A 20,436-nucleotide genomic window follows, 5' to 3' on the forward strand; every position below is an offset into this window, starting at 1 on the left:
TATATATATATATATATATACATAATTATCCAATAATTAATTGGAACTATTATCTGCTTACAATGCTCTTATATCGTTTCCTGTGAACATACTAGATTTGAAATAATGGAGCTCTCCTGATGGTGGTAATAAATAAAGCATGTCATTTTCTTTGAACTTATATTTGATTTTGTGAGCGATGTCACCACTGGACAATAGAAGACTTTTCTGAGAATGAAAGGATACAAGAGGTGGCAGTGAAAACATTGGCAGAACTCCAAGTGCAATAGCACTGGGTCCTGATGGCATCCATCCTAGAATGCTGAGGGAGGACAGTAAGGAAATAGCAAAAGGCTCTGACCACAATCTATCAAACTTGGATATGGAAGTTGTGCTGGAGGATTGAAGGGTTGCCGCTGTAACATCTCTGATCAAAATAGGAGAAAGGGATAAACAGATAACCATCGACCAGTCAGCCTAACATCAGTGTGGGTAAGCTACTTGAGGCCATAACACAGATAAAATTAATACTCACCAAGAAAGACATTTGATAAGGTTCCACACAAAAGATTATTAGCAAAAATGAGGTTGCAGGATATGGAGGTAACCTTGTAACTTGGGTTGGTAACTGGTTGGGAGGAAGAAAGGAGCAGGATAAATGTTTTGTTCTCTAATTGGTATGATGTGACGTGGTATTCTCCAAGGATCTGTACTGGGGCCTCAGTTTTTCACCATATATATCAATGATTTGGATGAAGGAATAGAGAATTGTATAGGCAAGTTTGCAGATGACACTAAGTTAGAAGGCACAGTAAGTTGTGTGGGTGGGAGCAGGAAGTTACAAAGGGATACAGTCAGATTAAGTGAGTGGGCAAAACTATAGCAGATGTTGTTCAATGAGGCGGCATTATTCAATGGCGGGGAGCGGGGGGGGAGGGGGGGGTTGGTGGGGAGTGTGAGGTCATCCACTTTGGATCTGAGAAAGACAAACAAAATATTTTCTCCTGTGAGACTAGGAGCTGTGGAGGAGCAAAGCGATCTGTCCATGTACACAAACCACTAAAAGCACAGGTACAAAAAGTAATCAAAACGACTAATGGAATATAGGCCTTTATCTCAAGGGGGTCGGAATTCAAAAGTGAGGAAGTGATGCTTAGTTGTACAGAGGCTTGGACAGAGGACAGGCATTTAAGAAGATGGTTTGTAGTGGAGAAGAGAAGCTGGGGGTTGTCTTTATATTCCAGGATGATCGAATACAATCCCAAGTTTCAATAAACAATTACATTTCCAGTCTAATATTTCAGTTTACGATGAAGTTTTTGAAAATCCCTCCCCAGACTATATTGATGATAGAGCCAAATGTAATCAGGTTTATGGCTGTAAGTGTCAGAATAACATAATTCCAAATGTTGCTAGGAGTCTTAATAAACCTGTTATGCTTGAGGTTTAGAATCACATTCACATCACCATGATTATAAGCGCAGCACTAAAATCCAAGTATAGACCTGCCAGAAAAGTCTTGTTCTTCAAGGTGTCAGCAAAAGCAAGACCTCTATAATGTGATTATCTTGCAGTGATTAATGTTCTGTCAGCTCCAGTTGAACAGGAAGCACCAACGTATGCTTCAGAAACTAATCCTTACACAAATAACCCCCTCTCTAAATTGAGGAGCATCACGTAGCGTTGTTCGAGGGTAGAGGTAGGCATGGAAAGGTGCAGTATTTTTAAATGAGAAAGAGGACAAACACAAGAGAATGCTTTTAGTTATATGTCATTATTTCTGTCATCAGTATTGCTTAAGCAATCCACTTAACCCTCATGTTTTATGCAATCTGTAAACGTCACGCATCATATTAAACATAACCAACTGATTTGTGATCCTTTCCTGGAATGGTGCACCTCATTCTATTTGGCACACAAATTTATTCTGTGGAGTTGCTTAGTGACTGTGTGTTATTATACTGCCACAAGCAAACATAATACGACAGGCATAGAAAGAAGCAAATTTAACAGAATGTTGGAAGATGCAATAAGTTTCCCTGCATGCAGATCTGCACACAGTTAACAGCATGTTAAAAAGGTTACCTTTTAGCATGCCCCAGTTTCAATGATGCGGATTTTGTGGTAAAAATAATGGTGAGGCCATCAGCGCTCACCGTTATTAAAGTGTAAATCTGACAGCAACTTCCGGTGAACGCACATGCGCAGTTAAACGTGGAAATCAGGAAATATCTGTCCGAGTTGCCTGGCTCCTCCAGAAACTTCGCTACTATACCGGTATCTCGCCGAGAGACTCGGCACTGAAATACATAGAACAGAATGAAGTTGCTGTACTTTTATGTGATAGATGCACACTGAACTCGCCAAATAAAGTTAGGACTTGTCTATTCTAGTACAATTCAATTTTTAACAATGTTATATGTCTCAATTATTGCCAAACAACCTTTCCAGCAATGAAAATTCACTTGTGGAGACTCATTCCTTCAGATTTTAATTATTGTTGGAGATTTATAAAAATTAAAAAATGTCATTTGTTTTTATTTTTTCTTTGTCTCTTTTACCTCCCTTTCTTAATCCCATCTTTATTTCCCTCTTTTTATTTCACTTTCTGTACATGATTTGACATTGAATTAATTATTCTAACTTACACTTCCTGCTTCAAACTCTGCTCAGTAATAATTCTTTAATCTGATTGGTTACGGAGATACACAGTTGCATGTCCTGTTCACAAAGGTTCCAGATCCCTTGTAGAGGGTGCTGTGCCAAAATGACTTACTAATCATCTCAAGCTGCAGTGCAAAACCCAACAGAAAGTGTTAGCGTAATGAATGGCTGCCGTTGTTCGTTCGCTGCTGACTGTAAAATCCAGCACTTTGTTTCACAATTAGTGAGCAGAGAACCCAATTTCTAATTCCTGTTATCCACCTTACTAAATGTCCTGATTCACTTCGTGAAGACTGAATTTTATTTTATTACAAATCATAACATCTGATTTATATAACTGCATCACAAGTCTACACTATGGAGAAATGACACCACCTGATCCTACCTGCGAATTACGCTTAGCTTGTACCTTTAAAGCTTAAGTGACCTGGTGAAGTTTTCATTTTGGCTGGACAGTCCTTATCTACTCATACAGAGCATGCATTACCTGCCTAACAAACTGCTTCGAATTTGCTGCCACACCACCAAATTGTTTGACATTTCAGTGATGGCAGAAGACACTGCTGGATTAATTTAACACGGTGGGTTACAAGTATACACAATGTTGTCAAAATCAGTTTTAAAAGACTCTTTATTCTGTGAACAAGAACTTATTAGGCATGAACACAGACAAAAGGTTTTGTTCTAGTGAAAAAAGTTTCATCAGAGGAAGGTCACATTGGTTTCAATAAAAATCAGTTAGTACTGTTACATTAGTAATGAGCCAAGATCCTAATTCACCTCATAATAATGCTTGCTCTTCTACTTTGTACACATTGCTGCTGGGAGGGAAACAAGTTCTGTGTAGATGTAGCCTGCTGAGTTATTTTGTGGGAAAGTGCTAGAGAAGTAATTACTGCAACAAATCCCATAGTAAAGTAATTAAATACTGACCTCTGCACATACTTATGGGAAAATATAATACAGAAGAATTCATGTAATGAAGAGATCTATTGATAAATATGAAACTTGTTTGTGTTTTTGGGGTGAAGGATGTTATTATTTTAGGGGTTATTGTCTAGAAATAAATTATTTCATATAAATTCTCTGCTTTATCTGTGCGTGCTTTTGGAAGAAAAATATATTGCAGGTTGTTGTGAAAAATATAACCTGGGTAGCTGCAACTAAATTACTTCAAGGTGAAAAATAATTACTTTTAAATAATCTCATGGTACACCAAAGGGTAATATGGTATCAACAGCTGATATATGCCCTGTACTGCCAGTCCTTGCAATATTTGGCCTATCAATTTCTCTCCCTCCTCAGGTTCTGCAGTTCACTCAGAGAATTATACAGACTGTTCTCATCAAATTATATAAAAAGACAGGTTATATTGAGAACAGTGTATTAACCTTTATTTTTCTAACACAAATTTCAGATATTGAGAACATGATTTTACATGACTGTATGTAAACATATATATACTTAAAATGATTCTGCAGTTTATGCAGTTACTGCAGAGAAAATCACACTGTTTCACCAGAGGTTAGAATTGCAGTAATGAACCCAGTAAAATAAGCCCAAACTTCAGTGAACAAGAAGGTTAACAACATCATATTCCCATATTCACGTTAAAACACTTGGCAAAAGGAATGTATAAAGCTTCAGACATAATTTAATGCTCTGTTCAGATCAATAACCCTCCCTAAACAACCGTTGCACAAGTATCAACTAAAACAAAGATTGACTGTGAATCTCAGGTACTGCAGTGTAAAGATAGTCTATTTTCTCACTACAAAGTTAGATTAAGAACTCAGAATAAAGCACTTGTTTGTTAACAACAGAACTGACTCTTAGACTGTACTAACGATTAAAGATGTTCTTGTAAAGTAATCCAGGCAGGCTGAAGAAAACAGCTATTTAAAAAATTAGTTCAAGAGATGCATTAAAGCCCAGTGACACACTGAGTTGGTTTACTAACACTCTACACACTCAGGGAAAAGAAGGCAGGTTTGCAGCCACAATTCTCCAGCATGGCAAGTTCCCAATTTCAAATGATTCCTCGGGAAGTGGTAGCCAGGCAATGGGGAAAGAGATAATTCAGTAAGAGTATCACCTTGGGTCACTCTTGCATTGGAGATTTTTACCTGGCTACCTTCCCAACTCAACAAAGGTTTGTGGGGGACTTAAACTGGACACGATTGAGGTGGGGGCAAGTGGAGCAAAGAAATAAACTCGCAAATAAATAAATTATAGTACATCCAAACTATATTAGATCCTATTGACTTAATTGGCTTGACTACAAATACAAATCTCTTTATAAATATGATTGCAATGTACACATCGTAAGTACACCATCTTGACATATTATATGGCTATTCATGAGAAAAGCAGAAGCGCGCAGTTAGGAAGTTATTGACGTTGACAAACCATCGGCTAAATGATTGAGCATAGATAAAAGCCTTTAACTATGTTGACAGTATGCAGGACAAACATTTGCCCCTAGAGAATTGCTTTTGATCAAGATGATCTAATTCAAATCAGCTGAAATCTATTATTCATGATCTGGCAGGCCACTGCTATTAATCACATCTGTTTGTTACACCATTAAACATACTGTGGAATCATTTCACAAAATAAACAAATCAAGATGTGTGATGAAAAATGAATTCATTAATCCAAATGACTGTTGTGCTCCATCACCTTTTAATCTTTTGCTCTCTAATTCAGCCATATTCACTTTTATAGCAGGTTGAATTGTTTATAGAAGAGCTAGAAACACATTTTGAGGACGCATTAAGGACTGTGTTTATGATTTGTGAAAAAAATGTGTTTCACATTGACAGATCCTTTTCTGAAATGAGATTCTGCAATTTCATAATATTATTACAGAACACAACAAAACCAATTATTAACACTTCTCAAAAAGTCCCCATTTACAGGACTTTCTCATTTCTAAATTCCAATCTTCCAATACTATTAGCGAAGCAGGATAAATGCTACAGTTTAGCATTTATTTAAATGCAATATATGCTATAAGGTTAATGACAAGGAACAAAAAGCGTATTTGAATTATATGCCAATGTTAATGGCGCTCAACAAGCACACAGAGATTCCTGACAGCAGTGCCAGTGCTGTGTACCAGTATACAGACATGTGGCTAGGCAAATGCAGAAAGAAAAATCAGAAAGTGTCAGGATCACTGTACTTAAAAGTGAGAGCAGCCAAAGGTGAGCTTAGCCCGGCTCAGCTGATTCAGGTGGAGGGAGGAAAGGGAGGCAAAATAATCTGTTCTATGGGAAGGGATCACTTTTCTGAAGCATGCCTCCTGGCAACTTAACCAAGAACGGCTGCTGTTGGGAGTCCATGGACCAATCCACAGGCTGGATTGTCCTGCTTTCCAAAAGTTAAAGTTTGCATGGTCTTGGGAGGTTAACATTAGGACTGGACAGGTTAAAAAAAGGTTAAAATATGGGGATTTTTTTTTACAAGATACACAAACAGTCAATGAAGCACAGCAGCTGGAAGAGATCACATCGTAGAATGCAGGAAGTGGATATCATGAGTCTCTCTGAATCTTGAAAGGGATGACATGCAGGAGAACAAGCAGCACTCCAATCCAAATTTCAGCAACAGTTCTTCATGAGAGTGCTCCAAGATGCAGACATATGCTGTGCTTAAACCAGTGCAGTATTTTCCAGCCCTAAAGCAGGAAATGCAAAAACTGTGCAGTCACAGACAGTTGACAGCAAGGAACACTAAAGTGCCTTTTGAACCAGATTCAAAATATAGTTCCCCATTTAAAACAAATCTAAAATTTCACAGTATTGTACTCCATGCAGTACCCTTTTGTCCTCATATATGGAATGAGCCAGGATTGTTTTCTGGAATGTCCACATAATTCTGAGTGTTCAAAATGAAATTATGGAACTTCAAGGACTAGAAACTGTTTTATTAATCCTACCGGTTATTGTGTGGACAAGTAACCAATTATAAGTTAAGGCGAAGCAGGAAGTTATCAATTATTACAACTGTGAAATAGATTAAAGTGCAAGGTACTGGACTTGCATGTTTTTGTAGTTTTGGCCATTAGCTTCCATTTTACAATTTCATTTAAGTGGCATTACATAATCAAATAGTACGATATAGTGACCAACCACTAATTTACCCAGCAATCACCACAGAGGCAAAAAAGGAACCCGTTCCCAAGAAATGTATTAAATATTGCAACAGTAACTTACCTCAAATTCCTCAGAGAATCCATGTTGGTTATTGGTATACAGTTCATTGATGTGCTTTGCAAACTGCTTGACTGGAATGGCCTCCATATCATCTGCAGGGAAAGAACAAATAAAGATGTTGCTAGGTAACTAACACAATTACAGCAGAAGTGCACATAAGTTTGGACAAATTAATTTTTTTTGTGCAAAAACCTGGACTGGTGTTACTTGTATGCAAGTCTCAAAAATGCTTTAGACTTAACTCATGTACATAAATCAGCTTTGAAGAAAGCTAATCAAAATGCAACACATATGGCAAACCAAAACTGTTCGGGGATTACATTCTAACAAATGCATTTGGCTAAGAATCGAGAGCTTTAATTATTTATTTAATATATTGGGACCGAAAGCACACCTGAGCTCGACATGAGGTAATAAACCCAATATTAGCTTTGTTTCCCTGGTGACAAAATAAACTTTTTTTGTATATTCTGAATAATTTAGCAATATGGTCTGATTTTAGACGCAGAAAATTAAAATCAGTGCAGTATGAATCAACAGCAAGAAAAGTACCCCAAAAAATGAGATAAAGTCACTGGATGTGGAAGGATACCACTAACCAAAGAAATCTAGAACAGGCAAAAAATAAAAATGGCTCAGTTTCATTGTTTTAGCCGTAAAAGCATACGGAGGGAAAGGAAAGCTTACAGGGAAAAGTGTTATGCCTGAGCATCAAATGTTTAAAAAAAAATCAAAAGCATATTTGTAGGAAATGCATTTGTAGTTATTTAAAAGAGGAATTAGAGGTAAAATTTGCAATTTGACATTCTGCAAAGTTTAAAGCCATTTTCTTAACTGACATTTGAAATATCAAAGACCTGTGAGCATTTGAGTGATAGGGTAAGCTAGGGTAAGCTAAGACCACTAGAAACATGAAAAAAATAATAGAAATTAAACCTACTGCGAGGAGGAAAGTCTGCAATCACTAGCACTGACAGATTTGAAAACGCTGTGTCTCATGCCAGAGTTTCTCAATGTTACCTTGAGGTTCAAATTACTACATCAAATTCTATTTATTGACATTTTGAGCAGTGAAATGCATTTGAAAGAAAATTATAGATTGTTATTCAATATTTCTAATTGATTCGTGGCAGTACACTAGGCTTAATTAAAAAAAAACAGATGCTGGAATTGGAAATAAAAACAGAAATTGCTGGAACGCACACATGGATCAATATCTAAAAGAGAGAAATTGAAGTTTGTGGTGGGGCCCTTCATCAAAATGTAGGACCCTTTGTCTGAATTCTCACCAAGCAAATTTTAACCTGTCTTCTCTTCAGATGAGATTGTTCTGCTGTGTAATTCAATTATTTCTCCTTTTATACCAGGCTTGTTCAGTTTGATTACCCTCAATATTTGGCTCTCTAAGGTTACAAGTTTGTACTAAAGGCACGATAAAGAACTTAAAAGATGTAGTCAATATTAAGCTACTCTTATTTATTTAAGGAATAATGCATATGAAGATAATACAAGTAAATTCAAGTCTGAATGCAGCATTTGTATAGCAATATAATGCAATTATAGTTGCACCTCCATTATGGCAAATTTAAAAAAAATTAATTTACGGGTTGTTGGCATTACTGGCAAGGCCAACATTTATTGCCCATCCCTAATTGCCCTTGAGAAGGTGGAGGTGAACCGCCTTCTTGAACCGCTGCAGTCCATGTGGCAAAGGTACTCCCACAGTGCTGTTGGGTTGGGAGTTTCAGGATTTTGACCCTGCAATAATGAAGGAACAGCAAATGATATATTTCCAAATCAGGGTGGTGTGTGACTTGGAGGGGAATTCAGAGCTGATGGTGTTCCCATGCGCCTGTTGGCATTGTCCTTCTAGGTGGTAGAGGTCGCGGGTTTGGGAGGTGTTGCTGAAGAAGCCGTGGCAAGTTGCTGCAGTGCATCTTGTAGATGGTACACACTGTAGTCACGCTGCAACGGTGGTAGAGGGAGTGAACGTTTAAGGTGGTAGATGGGGTGCTGATCAAGATTATTCATCTGCTGATGTATAATGGGAAAAGATGATCAAGAATCCCCAAATTTTGATCTTGCATGCCTAACACAAGAATATGCTAGGCAGAGAACTAGTAGAATACAAATAAGATCCATTAAATTTATCACTCTTGGACTGTGAGGTTGATTTATGTCATGCAAGGAGATTGGTGGCATCAAGCTGTGGAACGCTTTGACCTGGGAAACTTTTGCCAGTTATTTAGGAGGCTGGATAACAAGAATACAGATAATGAAGGTTCTAAAATGTTATCTCCAAGGGTCCTGTGATAATCTCACAGTAATTGCCTTTATTATCTACCCTGCATAAAGTTTTTGAGGATCTACACAACCAACCTTAAGATAATTTATCTGAATGCTGAAATTCACATATACATTATGAAGAAATCAACAGATGAAATATCAATGAAGATTAACGCAAAGTATTTTTTCTTATTAAACCCAATGCAATACAATAAGAATGCAGCTGCTGCAGAATTTCTCACCAGTTATATCACTTGAACTACAACCTGAATTTGGAACTTGTGTTCGGAAAAGAACTGAAACAGAAAATTCATGTTGCTGGTTGGGGAGGGACGAGAGAATTTTCTTTCTTCAATATACTGCACAACAGGGTTGAATTTCCAATTCCAAAAAAGATCTTCACACAATCTTCCTAGTCAGCTCTAGCAGCCATCACAAACAGAAATAGATATAATCGCCCACTGGCTAAAATCGACTAACCAGATGCTTACCTAAAACACAGCAAGAATCCCTTTAAATAATGTTGACAAAGCCTCCTTCCCGACTGTCGCTGCTAATGATTTGTGGGCGAATTTTACAACGACAAATACAGCATTCCCAAAGTTCAATTTGTCAGAAGGATCCTTTAACTAGGCACAGGGTTCATTTACATATATTTATTTTGCCCCCATTGCTTTCAGTCGATTGCCCTAGATGACTAAAAATCATCCACGTCAATATGGCATCTGGCACACTTTTGGTCCAGATTAGGCACGGCAAATCACGACGTGAAATTCAGAGGCCTAATACCTGTTTTATGCAGGAAAACAGGGGGCCTCAAGTTGAATTTCTCCCCTATTGTGTGTATATTTTTAAGACCTTTCTGTGCAATTCTTATCCTGGTGATGGTTGAAGCAATGTATTGTTAAATTCATCTGCACGTCCCTATTATGGTTCTTTAGAAACTAATCATTGTAGCTCTATCTGGCACCTGGGGCTCGCAATTCTATTGAAGGCTCATTTGAATTATGCAGGTCCCAGATAGGGGAAATAATTATGGTTGCACATGTGAATCAATTAACAGCACAATGTTAGAATTACCCATGGAATACAATGAGAATGGATTTATAATACACGTGCTCGTGCATTCAAGCTAGAGCCAGAAATTTGATAGAATCATAAAATTTTACAGCGCCGACGTAGGCCCATGACACCTGCGCCAACTCTTTGAAAGAGCTACCACTTAGTTCCTTTCACCATACCCTTTTTACATTTTTTCTTTTTCAAATATTGATCCTTTTAAAAGCCACCACAACTGTTTCTGGTAGGGCGTTCCATGTTTTTACAACCCTCTGTATAAAAAATAATTCTCCTAACCTCTCCCTTCATTCCTTTGGTAACAATCTTAAATTGATGCCCTCTAGATACTGACTCACTGATCATACACTGGCTTCTATCTGTCAACAGGATTGTATGTTGAAATAATTATTTTAGTGGATTTCTAAAGTCATAATTTAATCAGGCAGATTGAGCTCTTTTAATTAAAGAAACTATGATTTAAATTTGATTTTTTAAGAACAAATGTATCTTTATTTTCTGTTTACAGACTTCAATGGCTGCTGAGTTTCAAATGGATTCAGCATTTGAGTGGCCCTCTTAAGAGCATGGTCTCGATGATGTGTCATATTAGGCACAGTGGAACAAGGAGCAAGCCTCAGAGCTCCTATCGGGTTGCCTTTTATCCCAATGCACAAATATAATCCTTCCCAATCCCCCTGACAGTGACGCTCTCCCGCCCACTCACCCAACCACTTACCAAGGGCCGGGGAACATTTTTTCGGGTCCCCAGCAGCAGTCTCTTCTGCCCAAAATCCCGCTCTGGCCAGCGAATGCTTTCCGTCGGCTTTGGGTGGGTAGCTATGCAGATGAGGTGTTTAAAAACTCCTGGACCTAAGGCTGCGGAGGGTCAGACAGCTTGCCATTCGCCTCGGCTCTTCAATCATACCACTTTCAGCCCGGAGTTATTCTACTGGGGCTATAGTATTGGCGCTATAGTTGGGGCAGGATTTTTAATTTTCTCTTGTATCGTGACTAAGTTAAAGGAGCCAGCAGCTAGCTAAAACTAGACAAAAAGGATTCATTTTTGTCACATTCACATTGGTGCCTGCTGTTATATAGACAAACGCAGCATAACGTATTGGCCCTGAAATTCCAATGTCCCGGGTCCGTACAAAGTTTCTACGGACCTGGGAAGGCATCGGAAAAGCCGGGTTTCAGCGCACAATGCGCATGCGCTGAAAAGCGGCTTTTCTGATCTGTCAAGTTTCTGGCTTGACAGATCCTCCGTATCTCGGGAGCGAGGACACTTGCAGGGCAAGATTTCCGATATTTACGAATATCTTGTCCTGCAAATGTCCTTTAAAATCTTGCGCCTGAAAAAGCAGGCGTATAGCCTACTTTTACAGGCGCAAGTATTTAAAAATACACAGAAACATTTTACAATAAAGTTATAAAAACACATTTTATTTTTAAAAACCCTCTCCACTACGGCAAGTTTATTTTAAGGCTTTTTTAAAAAGTCGGGAAAATATATTTTTTTAATTAGAACTTTAATTTAAATGAATGTTAAATATGTCGTTTATTTTCTATTTTTTTTTGTGTTTTGGGTGTTTAGTGGATGTTTCTCATTCATAGTAATAGGAGTTCCGGACTTACGGAACTCTTATTACTTTGAATGAGAAAATATACTAACCTGATTGGCTGCTGTCTCCAGCTCCCGGCCTGCGCACGTCCCCACGTGCACGCGCTGCGACGCGCAGTCACCAGAGGCCTCAGGCTCGGAAGTTCCAACGGGCACAGCAGCAACAGGTAAGTGCGCATCTTTTCTCCCTATTTCACTCGTTTGCCCACGGGAAGAGCTCAATCGGAATCTCAGGCCCAATGTTAATACATCTGCTGAGAAAGTTCAATTAGTTAGTGCAGTCTTCAGACTAGTCAGAACAGGAGGATTCCCTCAATAATTATTGTAAGAGCCTCTGAGTGTTAGGAGTACATAGTATTCTCTGCTAGGCGTGGTTGAAATTTCCTCGCTTGCAGCAAATTTGTTTAGCCGGCTCCTCGTAGCTCTATTACACAAGAGGGAGTTCTGAAACATAGAAACATAGAAAATAGGCGCAGGAGTAGGCCATTCTGCCCTTCGAGCCTGCACCATCATTCAATATGATCATGGCTGATCTTGCAACTTCAGTACCCCATTCCTGCTTTCTCTCAATACCCCTTGATCCCTTTAGCCGTAAGGACCACATCAAACTCCCTTCTGAATATATCTAACGAACTGGCCTCAACAACTTTCTGTGGTAGAGAATTCCACAGGTTCACAATTCTCTGAGTGAAGAAGTTTCACCTCATCTCAGTCCTAAATGGCTTACCCCTTATCCTTCGACTGTGACCCATGGTTCTGGACTTCCCCAACATCGGGAACATTCTTCCTGCATCTAACCTGTCCAATCCCGTCAGAATTTTATATGCTTCTATGAGATCCCCTCTCATTCTTCTAAATTCCAGTGAATATAAGCCTAGTCGATCCAGTCTTTCTTCATATGTCAGTCCTGCCATCCCGGGAATCAGTCTGGTGAACCTTCGCTGCACTCCCTCAATAGCAAGAAGATCCTTCCTCAGATTAGGAGACCAAAACTGTACACAATATTCAAGGTGTGGCCTCACCAAGGCCTTGTACAACTGCAGTAAGACCTCTCTGCTCCTATACTCAAATCCTCTCGCTATGAAGGCCAACATGCCATTTGCCTTCTTCACCGCCTGCAGTACCTGCATGCCAACTTTCAATGACTGATGTACCATGACACCCAGGTATCGTTGCATCTCCCCTTTTCCTAATCTGTCACCATTCAGATAACATTCTGCCTTCCTGTTTTTTCCACCAAAGTGGATAACCTCATATTTATCTTAATTATACTGCATCTGCCATGCCTCTGCTCACTCACCTAACCTGTTCAAGTCACCCTGCAGCCTCTTAGCATCCTCCTCACAGCTCACACTGCCACTCAGCTTAGTGTCATCTGCAAACTTGGAGATATTACATTCAATTCCTTTGTCTAAATCATTGATGTATATTGTAAGTAGCTGGGGTCCCAGCACTGAGCCCTGCGGCACTCCACTAGTCACTGCCTGCCATTCTGAAAAGGACCCGTTTATTCCTACTCTTTGCTTCCTGTCTGCTAACCAGTTCTCTATCCACATCAATACATTACCCCCAATACCATGTGCTTTAATTTTGCAAACCAATCTCTTGTGTGAGACCTTTTCAAAAGCCTTTTGAAAGTCCAAATACACCACATCCACTGGTTCTCCCTTGTCCACTCTACTAGTTACATCCTCAAAAAATTCTAGAAGATTTGTCAAGCATGATTTCCCTTTCATAAATCCATGCTGACTTGGACCAATCCTGTCACTGCTTTCCAAATGTGCTGCTATTCCATCTTTAATAATTGATTCCAACATTTTCCCCACTACCGATGTCAGGCTAACCGGTCTATAATTCCATTTTCTCTCTCCCTTCTTTTTTTAAAAGTGGGGTTACATTAGCTACCCTCCAATCCATAGGAACTGATCCAGAGTCTATAGAATGTTGGAAAATAACCACCAATGCATCCACTATTTCTAGGGCCACTTCTTTTAGTACTCTGGGATGCAGACTATCAGGCCCTGCGGATTTATCGGCCTTCAATCCCATCAATTTCCCTAACACAATTTCCCGATGAATAAGGATTTCCTTCAGTTCCTCTTTCTCGCTCGACCCTCGGTCCCCAAGTATTTCCGGAAGGTTATTTGTGTATTCCTTAATGAAGACAGAACCAAAGTATTTGTTCAATTGGTCTGCCATTTCTTTGTTTCCCATTATAAATTCACCTGATTCTAACTGCAAGGGACCTACATTTGTCTTCACTAATCTTTTTCTCTTCACTTATGTATAGAAGCTTTTGCAGTCAGTTTTTATGTTCCCTGCAAGCTTACTCTCATACTCTATTTTCCCCCTCCTAATTAAACCCTTTGTCCTCCTCTGCTGAATTCTAAATTTCTCCTAGTCCTCAGGTTTGCTGCTTTTTCTGGCCAATTTATATGCCTCTTCCTTGGTTTTAACACTATCCCTAATTTCCCTTGTTAGCCACGGTTGAGCCACCTTCCCCGTTTTATTTTTACGCCAGTCAGGGATGTACAATTGTTGAAGTTCATCCATGTGATCTTTAAATGTTTGCCCTTTAAATGTTTGCCGTCAACCCTTTCAGTATCATTCGCCAGTTGATCCTCCCCAATTCACGTCTCATACCATCGAAGTTACCTTTCTTTAAGTTCAGGACCCTAGTCTCTGAATTAACTGTGTCACTCTCCATCTTAAATGAAGAATTCTACCATATTATGGTCACGCTTCCCCAAGGGGCCTCGTGCAACAAGATTGCTAATTAATCCTCTCTCATTACACAACACCCAGTCTGGGATGGTCTGCTCTCTAGTTGGTTCCTCGACATATTGGTCTGGAAAACCATCCCTTATACACTCCAGGAAATCCTTCTCCACTGTATTGCTACCAGTTTGGTTAACCCAATCTATATGTAGATTAAAGTCACCCATGATAACTGTTGTACCTTTACTGCACGCATCCCTAATTTCCTATTTGATGCCATCCCCAACTTCACTACTACTGTTTGGTGGTCTGTACACAACTCCCACTAGCGTTTTCTGCCCTTTGGTGTTCCGCAGCTCTACCCATACAGATTCCACATCCAAGCTAATGTCCTTCCTTACTATTGCGTTAATCTCCTCTTTAACCAGCAACGCTATCCCACCTCCTTTTCCTTTCTGTCTATCCTTCCTGAATATTGAATACCCCTCGATGTTGAGTTCCCAGCCTTGGTCAGTACAATGCCGAAAGGAAGGACTGCTGACTGATGTTGTGAAGTTGTTGCAATTTGCTACAATTCCTTCCAACAGCAAGTTGTTGCATTCTTGTATTAAAGTCAGAAGCACTAAATTTCAGAAGCAATAAGAGGCCACTACAAGAGACAGGCGAGCACACATCCACAAGGTGGACCCAATGAAGCTGAACAACATGGTGCTATTCAAAACAACATGATTAGTATTTCTGTTCGGTTTATCAATTTTCATCCATTGATGTCCAAGATCCTTTATAAATGTTCTGCCAAATTCCAATTGGTGGTTGTGACTGCTTGTTGAATTACTCCCTTCAAACAGTTCTGTAGCTGGGCTGGCAAGGCTGTGGTGCACAACATCATGGGCTCAATTTTGGCCACTACAGATTTCTGGCGTACTTGCCAGAGGTGCACCAGTTTTCCACGCTTGGAAGTGCGCCAAAAATCTTCGGGCCGATTTTGGCCGCTGTCCCGGGTCTTCTAGCTGCTGGCGTGGCGACTGGGTCTGTGGGCGGAGCCAGCGTCCTGCACTGGAAACAGTGCCGGGACGCTGGACATGCGCAGTAGGATCGGGATTGCCGTGATCGCGCATGCGCAGTAGAATCGGATCAGTGGGTGAGTGAGAGAGCTGCAGTTTCAACTGATCACGCATGCGCAGTAGAATCGGATCAGTGGGTGAGTGAGAGAGCTGCAGTTTCAACTGACCACGCATGCGCAGTAGAATCGGGCTCCCGATACTTTGCCGCGTTTCTGCCCAGCCCAGCCCAGCCACTCCCTCCACCCCCCACCCTTCTCTTCAGCCTCTCGATACTTTGCCACGTTTCTACCGAGCCCAGCCAGCCCAGCCTCTCCCCACCTCCCCCCCCCGCCCCCTTACCTTCACCTTCCCTGCAGCCTCTCGATGCGTCTTTGCCGGCTGTCCCTTTCCCAGGCCGAATGGCCTCCCGTACAGGCCGGCCGCTACCTTCCCCAGCCGAGTTCAATTCAAGGTAGGATTTACTACAATTATTTATTTGTTATCCAATTGTTTACCTGAGTTGTTAATTTTTATTGAGTTATTTCAATTTTTATTTGCAATGTTTAGTGCTTGGATGCAGATCCTTGCTTACTTACCTGCACCGATTTCCTAACTGCCTGCAAGGTTTTTCAGAGTTGGCCATATACGCTGACCTAAGTGGATTTGGAGTAACTTTTAGCTCGCCAGAATTGCCTAAATGGTCAAAACTGGCTTAAGTTGCTGGGAACGCCCCATTTTGAAAAAAAAACCTGAACTAAAAAAAGTCGTACCTAACTGAGTTACTCTGGAGCACGTTGATTGAGGAAAATGGAGTTTTTTAAACTTACGCCAGAAAAACCAACTTACTCCAAAAAAATTGGAGCAAGTCATGGCCAAAATTGGGCCCCATAGGTGGTGGGTTACAGGATAATTTACTAATGATACAAATGCAGGTAACACTGCAAACTGGACTACTTACTGGCTAACCAGAACAAAAACATTTTCTTTAAATGCTAATTAGTGACACATCTAGAAAGGGGAGAAAGTGCTTCATTAACAAAAAATACTTAATGGCCATTTCTGAAACGCATGCAAATGTGCCAGGTAACCAAGCACGCTGGAACTTAGCAAAGGTGTTTGTACTGGTGCCAGGGGCCTTACTGCATCTCCCATTGGATTGAAATGGCTGTCTTGTGCTGCTAGGTTGCTTCCTTATTAGTTAGGATTGCTAAAAACAACTACATTGTATATTGGCTCATTTTAATAAGCAGTTTAAATAAAGCGGAATATATTGGAGCTATCTCTTTAGTAATAGAGTGGCAGAATGTGGTTCTGTTTCTGCAATTTCCCACACATCTGGCCGGATTTTTGGCTTTTAGGATTTTGGGGCGTTAATGACGGCGGGGCGGGCTTGATACCGCCTGGAAAACAGAGGCAACCAGGAGCCGAAAATCTTTCCAATTTCAAGTACACTGTTGCATGGAAGAATTCTCAAGAAGCCAGGGTCTGCCTCACAGAAATGAATTGAAAAATTAGAAGAGCAACCACCGTGTACTTCTTTCATGCACATCCTATTGGTCGAGGCCGAGGAGTAATCTCCAAACTATTCTCTCGGTTGGAAAGGTGTAGAACATGGTGGCCTCCACAAACAAAAAACAATGAAAAATGAAAAGACCATCCCTACCAAAATTATCTTTAGTTAAAACGGTTCTTTTTTTTTAAAAAAAGAACGGATAGGCAGTAAGCTGGGTTAGAACATGCAGCCAGTGACATTCAAGGCTCTGTCTTCTTTTCTAAAGGGTCAGTCTACCATTGCGCTCAATGTTCCAAATCTCTCTAGCTGCTAATATCACACTCAACTAATCAAAAAGAGGCAATGATTTGCAAATGGAGCAGAGAATTTCAGAAGGAAAATTCGGGTTAGCTTATACATAATTGTTCAAATTCTGCAACAGGCCAGGAAAACACTTCAAACCATTTTGCAAGGAAAATTATTTGACAATAAATAAATCTAAGTGCCTGGCTGTTAGGGTAAGCACAACTAGGTTTCAAAGGGTCGTAGAATAGTCAAGAATGATCAACACAGGAAGTTTGTGAATTTTACCTAATGTCAAAAAGATATTCAAGGATGAATCAGACGGAAAATAATAATGCAAAGCAAGCTGGAATCATCGAACATTACAGCACAGAAATAAATTGTTTGTTACACAACTTAGTGCCAAAAGCGACTTAGTCTAATCCTACTCGCCCCCCCGCCCTTATCCTTTGTTATTCCTCTTGATCAAGCAATGAATTTTCTTTTAAAATAATTTAAGGATTCTGCTTCAACTATAGTTTGTGACAAAGAATTCCACAGTCTAATCACCATGTGTGTAAAGAAGTAGCTCCTGTTTAATTCTTTTTGCAATTATCTTAAATTTGGGCCCTCTTCTTATTGCCTTGTCAACCAGTGGAAAAAGTCTCCGACTATTTACCCAAACATAATTTACCCTTCATAATCTTCAAGACCTCACTATCATGTCACCCCCAACCTTCTCAGCTGTAGTGAAAAAGCCCTAATTTCTCAAGCCTCTCATCATAACTGAAACATCTCATCTCAGCTGACAAAATAGTTCAACATTATTTAAAATTCGATGGTGCTGTGCGTTATTGGATAATGAGGTCCCAGGCCAAATATTAGGGGGGCAAAATTGCCCTGCATCCCGATTGGGGGCAGTATCCTTCTGGGACCGGGACTTTTGGCACCCGGCGCAGAAGTCCCAGCCCGGAATTGCCCTTACAGCCCCTCAAAAGAAGTGGAGCGCAATCTTACGTGCTCCACTTCCTTTGGGAGCGGTTACCGGGCGCTACTGGGGCACTGAAGGAAGTGTTACGCAGATGCTCCGCATAGCGCTAACACGCTTCAACGCCCCTCCCCTTCGATTAAAGGGGAGGGCCGCTGCGCAATCTGCACAGCCTCTGATGGCCTCCACTGGGCCACTAGGACAACGTGCGACCGGGCCTGCAGCCCGGCATCCAAGACAGAGTGCCAGACCGCATGATTGCAGTCCTGACCCAAGAGTCAGCAGACAAAAAAAGATGGGGGCCCAGGCGCCCTCCCCTTTAAGGAGCGTACCGGGAGTGGACGTCCACCAGCTTCACGATCGGCAAAGCTGGCATTGACATCCGCTCTCGCCAGACTCGCGGCCCGTGGGGTCATTTCCCCCATGGGGAGTTAAGGGGTCGGCGAAGAACATTGAGGGGTTGCTGCGCACGCCGTTGACATCATCGCCGGTTGTGTGGCGGCCCGGGGCACTAACCGTGAGGCGTGGCGCTGCCATGGCAGTGTCTCCGTAAACTCCCGAGCAATTTCCCGGGACGCGGTAACGCCCCCTCCCCCAGGTGAAAATTGTCTTGCCTCCCCTGGGAGGTGCTAATGGGGCTATAAAAAGAAGGAATTTTGCCTCCAAGGTATGCCTTGTACCTATGCATTCAGACACAGGGATCATTCCTTGCATACCCGTTTTTTGGCACAAACAAATTTCACACGATGGTTAAATTGACTATAAAATTCACAAGAATCAGAACTTATAACCCTGCATAATGCATTTTGCCAACTAGGAGAACAGGTTCTCTGAGGCCTCTGCCAATGCTGTCAAACAGATGCACTTGCACAAAGTGACTGCTTTCTCTGTCCCTGTGGAAAGTATCTGATCTCTGTTCGATGCTTTGCTACAGCACGTGGTCAAGATTGGGAACTTGCCCATGTCTATGAACTGTGTGGCCAGATGATTCAAAAGTAGGAAATAGTTGCCGTAGCAACATTAAGAGACATTTTAAACTGCCAGCTTTTGAATAGATGTGGCTGTTTGGTTAGTATTAAGTGGGGGGTGTTATGAATCATGATGCTTAAGGCATCACAACTGTATGGGACAGGCTCAATGAACCAGCTGGTATTTTCCTGTCCATAATTTTTGCATGTTCATACGCAAGCCCTTTGGTTTATTCTCATCAAAATCTTACGAAGAAATTATTAGTCAAAAGAAACTCACAATTTATGCTTACTTGCAAAATATTTATATGAAGTTAAAGCTAAATCATAAAGTTATTTCATTATCAGGAGCGCACCAAAGTAACTGTGTAGGAAACTAAAAACAAAACAAAACTAAAAAATTGCATCAATAATAGTGCAATGGGCTCCTGTTGTCAAAGTGAACCTTATATTCATCTGCAATCTGCCTCTCTGGGCCTGATGTGTACACTTGTCAATAGACAGACAGGGACAATTATTCAAAGTGAATGAACAGAAGACAGTGATCAACAGCACCCAATGAAAACCCGTGACAGGCGGTCGATGAAGATAATTTATCCAGGCAGGCCTGTTTAACTACTGCACAGAGTAATAAAACATTAAGCATTCCCCTCCGCTTCACAGTGGCACTGCAAATAAAATCATAAGAAGCAGATTCTTTAAAGTTAGCTGCTAGATAGGATTCTAGCAGATCTTAAGAGGCAGTGTGTAACTACCAACTGGGGAAATATTTGATCTCTTATCTGAGGATTAACAGATACAGGTCTTTAACCTTATTGCTCCTGCCATTACAGTGAAAGGGCACTGACGAAAGCAATGTGTAACAGTGTGACAAATGTATGCTTCCATTCTTACAGCCTACTATCAAATCAATGTTTTGTGACATGCTCTTGTCATCCTGCTGACAGCCATTTGACAGATAAGAAAATCAGCAACATTTAGGCTCTGAGCATGAGAGCCCAGTAATAAAAATTATGGAGAAACTAGAACCCATGAAATAACATTTAATGACTGAGGAATCTGCACATTTTGCACCAGCAATGTTTTTGTCCAAAATCAGAGCAACATTTTCAAGTT

At 40.6% G+C, this 20,436-nt stretch overlaps 1 protein-coding gene across 1 annotated transcript in view; it reads right to left on the bottom strand.

Moving 5' to 3' along the window:
• LOC139276752 (receptor-type tyrosine-protein phosphatase gamma-like) overlaps nt 1–20,436 on the bottom strand; it is an 824,375-nt gene that overhangs the window by 57,499 nt on the left and 746,440 nt on the right. Inside the window, exon 15 of the mRNA XM_070894762.1 lies at nt 6,864–6,955. Coding sequence (XP_070750863.1) covers nt 6,864–6,955 — 92 coding nt within the window. The remainder of the gene's footprint in view (nt 1–6,863; nt 6,956–20,436) is intronic.

Source organism: Pristiophorus japonicus, chromosome 12 (assembly GCF_044704955.1).
Source record: "Pristiophorus japonicus isolate sPriJap1 chromosome 12, sPriJap1.hap1, whole genome shotgun sequence".
Taxonomy (NCBI): domain Eukaryota; kingdom Metazoa; phylum Chordata; class Chondrichthyes; family Pristiophoridae; genus Pristiophorus; species Pristiophorus japonicus.